This window comes from Notamacropus eugenii, chromosome 6 (assembly GCF_028372415.1).
Source record: "Notamacropus eugenii isolate mMacEug1 chromosome 6, mMacEug1.pri_v2, whole genome shotgun sequence".
Taxonomy (NCBI): Eukaryota; Metazoa; Chordata; class Mammalia; order Diprotodontia; family Macropodidae; genus Notamacropus; species Notamacropus eugenii.
Genome location: NC_092877.1, coordinates 47589502 through 47598462, shown reverse-complemented (window position 1 = coordinate 47598462; position 8961 = coordinate 47589502). Strand labels below are relative to the sequence as shown.

The following is an 8961-nucleotide window of genomic DNA, read 5'->3' as shown; positions in this document are numbered from 1 at the left end:
CTCAAAAAAAAAAAGAACACACCTCTCTCAGTAGAATCTCAGGCAGTCATGATAGGAATGAATGGAGGCATTCCAGGGAGAAAGTCTTCCTTGGGGATCCCCCAGAGCTTGTCGGCTGCAGGTCGTAAGGTATTTTTTAATCTATTTGATTCCGTGCGCTTCTCTTTCTTCCCTCCCTCTTGAGTCACACTGACCTCAGTCAACTTTTCCTGTTTTCTAGATTCCTTTTGGAACCAGTCCTGGGAGTCTTTGTTCTTGGTCCCAGAGCATTTTCTTTTTCACTACTTTCGAAATCTTCCTGCATCCCCCGGTCCTCCAAGTCAACCTGCTGAGTCCCTGACCTTGTTGGTGGTGGTACCTAGATTCCTAGGTTCAAAGGGCCAGATACAAGAGACCTGAGTTCGTATCCCAACTATGCCATTACCTTGCTGTATTGTCTTGGACAAGTCCTTTTCTCTCACAAGAAAGGAAGAAAAAAGGAAAGGAGGGAAGAAGGGAGGGAGGGAGGGAGAGATGGAGGAAGGAAGGAAGGAAAGAAGGAAGGAAGGAAGGAAGGAAGGAAGGAAGGAAGGAAGGAAGGAAGGAAAGAAGGAAGGAAGGAAGGAAGGAGACATTTATAAAATGTCCACTATGTGCCAGGCACTGTGCTAAGTGATTTAAAAATCCTTACAACTCTGGTAGGTACGTGCTATTATTATCCAAACAAATGAGGAAACTGAGGCAGACAAGTTAAAATACTTGCCCAGGGTTACAGAGCTAGTAAGGGTCTGAGATTAGATTTGAACTCAGGTCTTCTTCACTCCAGACCCAGTGCTCTAGTCAGTTTACCACCTAGTTGACTACTTTTTGTTATTGTTCAGTCATTTTTCAGGGGTGTCTGACTCCTTGTAACCCCAATTAGGGTTTTCTTGGCAAAGATACTGGAGTCCTTTGCCATTTCCTTTCTCTAGCTCATTTGACAGATGAGGAAACTGAGTCAAGCAGGGATAAATGACTTGTCCAGGGTCACACAGCTAGTAAGTGTGTGAGGCCAGATTTGAACTCGGGAAGATGAGCCTTCTATTGTCCAGCTGCCCAGTTGAGTACTTGGAAGCAGTTTACTTCCTTGTTCTAATTATAACAGTAACAACAACATTACATAGCTTTTACTAGGTGCCAAGCACTCTGCTTAGCATTTTACACTGTATATTATTGTCTTACTTGATTCTCACAACAACGCTGGGAGGGAGGGGCTGTTGTAATTCCCATTTTATAGATGTAAAATGAAGAACTGAATTTATATGATCACTGAGGTTCAGTCTGGCTGGGAGGACCTGTTAGCCTGCTGCCCATGATCCCAAATGACCCACTCCCTTCTCCTGACGCTGCCAACACCACCTTAACTGACATCCAAGTCTGCTACCATCCAGCCCTTCTTCTCCTTCCCTGTGTTCACAGACTACAGGCCACATGCACACATTTCCTAGCAGGAAAAGACTGTACAGCCTGAGAAATAACACTAAGTACAGTCACTAAAAGTACAAATGAAGGAAAGCAGCCTAGTTCTAGAGAGGATGTTACTTAGACTTCCTAAGTTATTCTGTCAAATTAGCTTTTCCTCAATTTAACTTAGCTCAGGGTCTTCTCTAGGCTTGGTATATCTTCCACTAGAGGGAGGGGGGGGTGGGGAGAGAACAGAGGAGGGGAGAGAGGAAGGGGAGAGAGAGATGGAGGTGAGGGAGAGGGGGAGAGAGGGAAAGGAAAGAGGAGAGGGAAAGAGAGAGGAGAGGGAAAGGGAGAGGAGAGAGAGGTAGAGGGAGGAATCGGGAAAGAGGGAGGAATGGAGGAGAGAGAAGGAGGGAGGGGGACAGAAAGGGAAGGAGAGAAAGCAGGGAAGAGAGAAAGGGAGAAAAGGAGGGAAGGAGAGGGAGAGAGGGAGGAGAGAAGGAGAGAGATGGAGAGCCTTATGCCAAATCTGGTCAATTTTTTCCAGATTCTTTTCAGCCAGTAAGATTACACAGTAGTTTAAGTGGTGTTCTGTCCATTGGCTAATTTCTCCCTCCTCATCCAAATAGGCAGATGAAGCTAGGATTCTCATCCCTCAGCATCCCGCTGACAAAGGCTGAGGAAGCACTTGCCCATCCTTTCCCTGTATCCCCTCCCATCCTTTCACCTTTCCCTTCCAGGACCAGGCTATAACCTATACTGATAATCACCATTCACAGCCCAGAATCAAGCTGGAGCACTTTAGACTGAGCTCCCCCGGGAGTTCTGAGGGGGCAGATTTAAAAACTGAGCTCAGCTCCTCCCTAGCTAGGAGACTGAGGGACCAGCCCAGCATCAGCTCTTCTCTACCATTCTTCTACATTGGCTTCTTTAAAATATATGTTTCCATTTTCATGTTTTTATTAGAAACTTAACACTGACTAAAGATACAAGCAACTACATCTATTTAGCAACTCTTTACATTTAAGTGAATTCATTTGTAGGCATCAGGACCCTTTTTCAGTCCCTTCCTCTAAGTCTCTATCCATTAGTCAATAAACATTTATTAAGTGCTCACTATGTGCAAAGAGCTGGAGCTACAAATACAAACCAAAACAAAGATGGCCTGCCCTCAAGGAATTTATAATCTACTGACCAAAGGATCCTAATGGATTCTGTTTTTCCTTTTGCATTGCTTCCCCTTTCCATCCTCCTTCCTAGACAATGTCCCCAGAAGAAAATACAGGCAACTAGGAATCAGGAGACCTGGGTTCAGTCCTGGCTCCATCACTAACTTGAAGCTGAAGTCATTTCCCCTCTCTGGGCCTCAGTTTCTCCATCAGTCAAATGGGGGCAGCATTAATCCCTCTTCAGCCTACCTCAGAGAGGAGACATGAAGACCAGAAGAGAAAACTGATTCAAAAGCACTTTGAAAAGAGTTTCAAATGTCCTGTTCACATGAGGTATTGATACAGAAGTCAATATGCAAGACAAGGGACAGGGAGAGATTTATCAAATGTTCTCTTACTGCTGAACTCCCTGGGGCTTTGCAAGGGAGCGCATCTGTGTAATCATAATGATTTAGTATTATAATTATATTATACAATATTAATTGTTTATCATTACTAATTAGTACTAATAATTTAGTTTTATAATTCTAATAGTATATTATATTAATAATTGTTTAAAACTATCTCAATTGTTATATTATCATTTATTTTAGCATTCTTTTTTTTTACTTTGAGTTCCAAATTTTCTCCTTCCATCCCTCCTTTGCCTCCCCCTTCCTAAGATGGCTAATTACATGTAAAAATAAATTTTAACATTCATTTAAAAAATTTTTTTGAGTCCCAAATTTTCCCCCTCCCTCACCTAATAATATCATTTATTTAACAACTAATTGGTGATTTTATTTTGTAACTTGTGAGGAAACTCCCTCCACCAGTGCATACCAAAAATTGTTTTGCAGCTTGCAGTTCTAAAAAATTTCTTGGGACACTGTGAAGTTAAGTAATGTATTAATAAGTGTCAGTAGTGGGACTTACTGGAAGCTCTTTTTAACCCCAAGGACAGCTCTCTCTCTCTCTCCAGCAGATTACTCTGACTCTCTTTATAGCACTAAGTGGTCACTGGCAGTCTCCCATTCAAGGACTAACCAGTCCTGAACCTGCTTAGCTGCAGAGATCAAGCAAGATTGGGTCCATTCAGAGTGGTGTGTATAGAACATGTTTGGTGCTTTAAAAATGATGGACAAGACAAATTATTAGCAAAGCTTAATAAAATTATACTATATTGGGTCCAGACCCATGATTTCATCAGGGCACTGGACTTGGAGTCAGGAAGACTGCCTCAAATACTTATTATCTGGAAAAAACATTTACCCTTCCTAGGCGATGTCCTCATCTATAAAATGACACAGCTGGACTTGACGGCTTCTGAGGTCCCTCTTAGCTCTAGATCTCTGACTCCACTGTCCTAGGATTACCACTGAGGACTTGTGGCATGGCAGATTTCTCCACCAATGCCAATTTGCGATGGGCTCTCTAGTTATTAGGCTACACTTTCTCTCCTGTATGTCACTATATTGCTATAATACATATTATATCTAGCAATAATAATAATAATTAGTGTTTAAACAGCACTTTAGAGTTTATACAACACTATATAAATATTAGCACATGTGATCTTCAGAACAATCCTGGGTGGCGAGGGCTATTATCCCCATTTTACAGATGAGGAAACTGAGGGCAGACTTGTCCAAAGTCATATCACAAGTGTCAAAGGCCAGATTTGAACTCAGTTCTTCCTGATTCCAATCCAGCCCTCATACCTGTCTCAAGTGCTACCTAAGTGGTGTGCCCAGGACCATACAGCAAGTAAATGATAATGTTTGACTTAGGTCTTCCTGACTCCCTGACCAACACCTATCCACGGTGCCATCTAGCTTCCTATTAAATTCTAACACTCTATTATGGTCTGTCAATAAACATTTTTAAAGTACCTACTATGTGCCAGGGACTCTGCTAAACATCATAATCTTCCCCAAACATCCTCCTCAAGCTAAATTACAGCATGAAAGTGACCCTTAGTTTCTGAAGGTCAATGCCAGAATAGCATAAGATCTGGCAGGTCCAGACAAACTGGAATGATTTTGGGTACAGGCTCAGAGATGGACTGTGAGGTATCCCCTGCCTAGGAACCAGTCTAGTTCAGTGCAGAGACCTCTACATTCCATCCGGATCTCAGCCACAGCAACTCATAACAAATTGTCTATTCCAACATAGAGGGGCTATGATCTGTGTCTGTGGAGACAGAATCTATGTCAGGGGAGTCAGAGATTCCTAGGATAGTCAGTGATGATGATAATGTAATAATAAAGCTGCCATGTGGTACAGTGGATAGAGTGCTGGAGTTAGGAAAATCCGAGTTCAAGTCCAGCCTAAGACATTTACTAGCTGTGTGACCCTGGGCAAGTCACTTAACCTATGTTTGTCTCAGTTTCCTCATGTGTAAAATGAGCTAGAGAAGGAAGTGGCAAACCACTCCACTATTTTTGCCAAGAAAACCCCAAACGGAGTCACAAAGAATCAGATACAACTGAAACAACTGAACAACAAAATGCAACAGTAACAGCATTTACCTCAAAATGGGATTCTCAAAACAGGATTGCTCTGAGAATCAAATGAGATAATAGTTGTAAAGCTCTTAGCACTTCTTGGCACATAGTATATGCGACATAAATGCTTACCCTCTTACCTTCCCCCTCTCGTTAATAATAAAAATAATATTAGTGTAATAACATTTATACAGCAGTTCAAGGTTAGCAAAGCACTGTTGGTACGCAGACCTGCAAAGCAAAAAGTACAAGTGCGATGATCTCCATTTTATAAAGAAAGGAAGTGAAGCCCAGAGAGAAGAAATGATTTGGCCAAGGTCACATGGCTAAGAAATGGTGCAGCTGGACCAGGAACCGGAATCTCTCAACTCCTAGTCCTGGTTTCCTTCCGTCATACCACCTTAGATGGAAGACATAGTCCTGTGTTTCTCTCATGTAAATTTCATGTCTGCCTGTATAATTCCCCAGAAAATCAATAGGGCTCACCTGGCTGTGACGAGGTCCAGTAACCAGTGAGTCCTGACCTGTTCAATGCCCTGGTGAGGGACAGACGAAATATAGGCAAGATTGAGCTGCTGATCTTTGCTGAGATCATACAGATCTGACTTTTCATGGGGCAGAGGAGGGCTGGAAAAACCAAAAAGATCGAGAAAAAAATGTCACTCTAAGCAATCTTCACACATTCCATGCTTACTGTATCCCTGAGCAAAGCACACCTATATGTAACAGGTATTTGTTGAGTATGTAGAAACATGAAATAATCAGTTCAGCTACTATAGAGGCCATATAGTGTACAGTCCCTGGTCAATGTGGGAATACTTTCCATGGTATCTTTCACAAGGGTCATCTAGGCTGTGCTTGAACTTTTCTAGCCACAGGGAGGTCACTACTACCCTTTAAGGCAGTTGCTACATCTGTGTGTGTGTTTTTTTAAATTAATAAGCATGTATTGTCTCTCCTTCCTACCTCTCCTTGATCTAACAAATTAAAAAATAAAGGAAAAAAACTGTAAGAATAAATATGTATAGCCAAACAAAAATTTTTAAAATTCTCAAACTGGTCAGGTCCCCAAATATAAATGTCTCATTCAGGATAAGTTAGTTCATTTTAATGAAATGCTTTCTCCCTCCTCTTTTTCATTCTTATAAGGGATGGCTTTCTGATTGGGGAAGGTATACTGGAAAATGAAATTATATAAAAACAAAAGATATCAATATCAATTTAGAAATTTCCATCCTGAGAGAAAGCCCTGATTGCTCCAACTTAGTTTTATCTCTGGTACCGGAAGCTTACAGATTCTGCTTTTTACCAACTCAAGTCACCTGGGTATCTCTAACTTTACATATTTGGTGATTCTCTTAGCTACTATGCCACCTTTGACATCGGTGGAATTCATTGCCATTCATCTTAATTCAGGTCGATAAATGAGTGAAATCAGTGAAGATCCTAGCCATTTGTTAAAGAGAATATGTTTCCTCTCCCTATTAAGGACACTAGGGAACAGCTTCTGAGAGAATTGTGATGACATGTAAGGAAAGCACTTTAGAGAGACAAACCATGGGATATTCGTAGACATTCTGTGACTAGTTCTAGTCATCTAACTGTGATGAAGAGCTATCTGTTTGATGGGCTGCAGAGGAATTCAAAAAGGCTTGCCAACTTCAGCTATGGCCTCTGCCTCCTCTTCTAGAGGAATCTTAGTGATTTCTTCACTTGTGGCATCTGAGGGGAATGTCTAGCTTTGACGTTGGGAATTCAAAAGATCCAAAGGACTCCTTGGCATCATCCTCTCATTTCTCAGTCTGGGTTTTATAGCCAGGCTAGTACCACATCCTGAGGAGCAAGGAATGATCTTTGGGAGCAGGGCCCCAGTCTAGCAGTAGCTGAGAGGCAGGCTTATCTAGCAGTCATATTGCATTTGAACATGAAGTTGGTGAGACCAATACTATGGAGGAATTGAGGTATGTCAGTCTATTCTTTCCAGAGATAGAAGTGGTATGAGAGTGAGTACTCCCCTAAGGAGTTGGGAGAAAAAACTGTGTCAGTTGTGGCCAAGTCCCCAGAGGAAATATCCTTTTGTAAAAGCTAATGGATGTTAAGTGGTTAAATGGAACTTGTTTACTAAGGATGGAGGGAATACAGTTAGTGAGGGCTTGAGCTAGAGAGTAGAAGAGACACCAAAGAAAGACATCTACTAAGTTATAGAGGAGTTTTGATCCGTGCTGGTGGAGGGAGTACCCATATTAAAGAATGAAATCATAAATACTTGAAATATGGAATAAGGATGTCCTCATTTTACTCAGAGTCCTTCATTCATTCAGGAAACAATCCCTGAGCACCTACTGTTTTACAGAGACCTGTGTGGAGTAAATGGACCCTCTTCCCCTTAAAAGAGCTGAAGTTTCTCCTATTAAGACCAGGTGAGTACAAGATGCTGTATCTCTAGGAAGTACTCTCACCTACCAGTTCAGTGACATAGTCTGATATACATTATGTGTTTGTGTGTAATTTTTTTTTCCTCTCAAGCACTATGAGGAACTGCATATCTGATGGTCTGTGACTCTTCCATGACACCGATGACCAGGCACTGTGCAAGTCACAAGGGATTCAGCTGAGTGAACTAGAAATGTTTAACTTGGATTCAAGTCAATTCACTAAGCATTAAGTACCTACTGTGTGCAAGTAAAACTTCCCTGGAACATGATCTCTGCTGTGAAGTATATGAAGGACTGTCATGGGAAGGAAAGGTCAAATTTGTGTTTTCCCCAAGAGAACAGAACTAGATCCAAAGCAGAAAGTTTCAGGAGCCAGAGTTTGACTGAATACAAGGGAAAACTTCCCAATAAAGAGAGCGCTCTGGCCAGAAGCGACTGCTTCAAAGTACAGAGGGTCATTTATCTCCAGAGGTCTTCAAGAACAGGCAGGGTTGGCCACTGGTCACGGCTACAAATTGCTGAGTCTCTGAGTAGAGTTCCACAGAGGGCAAGAGGAATAGCTAAAACCCAAACTCTTGCCCTCCTTACACAGGCTTCCCTTCACTGAATTTTAATGGCATCCTCCATCCACTCCTAGATTTCTGTCCCAGAATCCTATCGCTGGGATCTCTTGGATCTCGCGCCAAAGCACTACTCATTTGGAGCTCCAGTCCCTCAGACAGCCTGACACCTTTGAAACAAGGGAAAACAACCCGAGGGAGGAGGAGGGGGAGAGAAAGAAGCCCTGCAAGTTTCTTTTTTTTTTGCGGGGGGGGGGACCCTTCTTTCGCCTCTCCCTGACCATGGTGCTCGAGCTCCAAGCTTAAAGGATCCAACGCACAGCCCTAGCCTCCAAGTGCGCGGGGCGCCGGCATTACTACGTCCTAGCCAGGGGATCGGCAGAGCCGTCCAGGCACTGGCCGCGGGGAGGCGGACTCGGCCTACCAGAAGCCGGTGCTCTTCCAGAAAGGCTTCAGCTGCCCCGTGGCTGTGGAGGCGTCCACCGAGAAGAGGCAGGAGGCGGAGGTCTGCGCCAGCAGGGCCAGGAGCAGCAGTAGCGCCGCGGCCCACGCGCTCCGAGCCCCCATCCAGCCGCCAGCCAGAGCCGCTACAATGTCGCCAGTCTCTGCTAAAATGTAGCTAGCTCCCGCAGCTGGCAGCCGGCTTCCGCCTCCTCTGGGGAAGGCAGCGGGCCCGCCCCTCCTCGCCCAGCCGCGCTGCGTTTCGCGACGGCCTCCCCAGGAGAGAGCGCGCAGCCCCGGAATCACGGCACGCCCCCTCTGCGCTCCCGGCAGGGAGCCCCACTCCCACTCCCGGGAGAACGGATCCTCCCTAGCGGTTTCCTGCGTCTGCAGCAGTTGCTTCCTGATCCAGCTCTTCCGGGCAGCCTTGAGTCGTATTGGGGGC

General features: G+C 44.0%; 1 protein-coding gene across 5 annotated transcripts in view; it reads right to left on the bottom strand.

Moving 5' to 3' along the window:
• The window catches only part of IDUA (alpha-L-iduronidase), a 68506-nt gene extending 59625 nt beyond the window's left edge, over positions 1 to 8881 (bottom strand). For all 5 annotated transcript variants that reach the window (XM_072619912.1, XM_072619915.1, XM_072619914.1 and 2 more), the window contains exons 1-2: positions 8500 to 8881; positions 5567 to 5707 (exon numbers count right to left, since the gene is read on the bottom strand). In XM_072619912.1, the coding sequence (XP_072476013.1) occupies positions 5567 to 5707; positions 8500 to 8642 (284 nt within the window). In that variant the 5' untranslated portion in view covers positions 8643 to 8881. The remainder of the gene's footprint in view (positions 1 to 5566; positions 5708 to 8499) is intronic.
• Between the last annotated feature and the right edge of the window lie 80 nt (positions 8882 to 8961).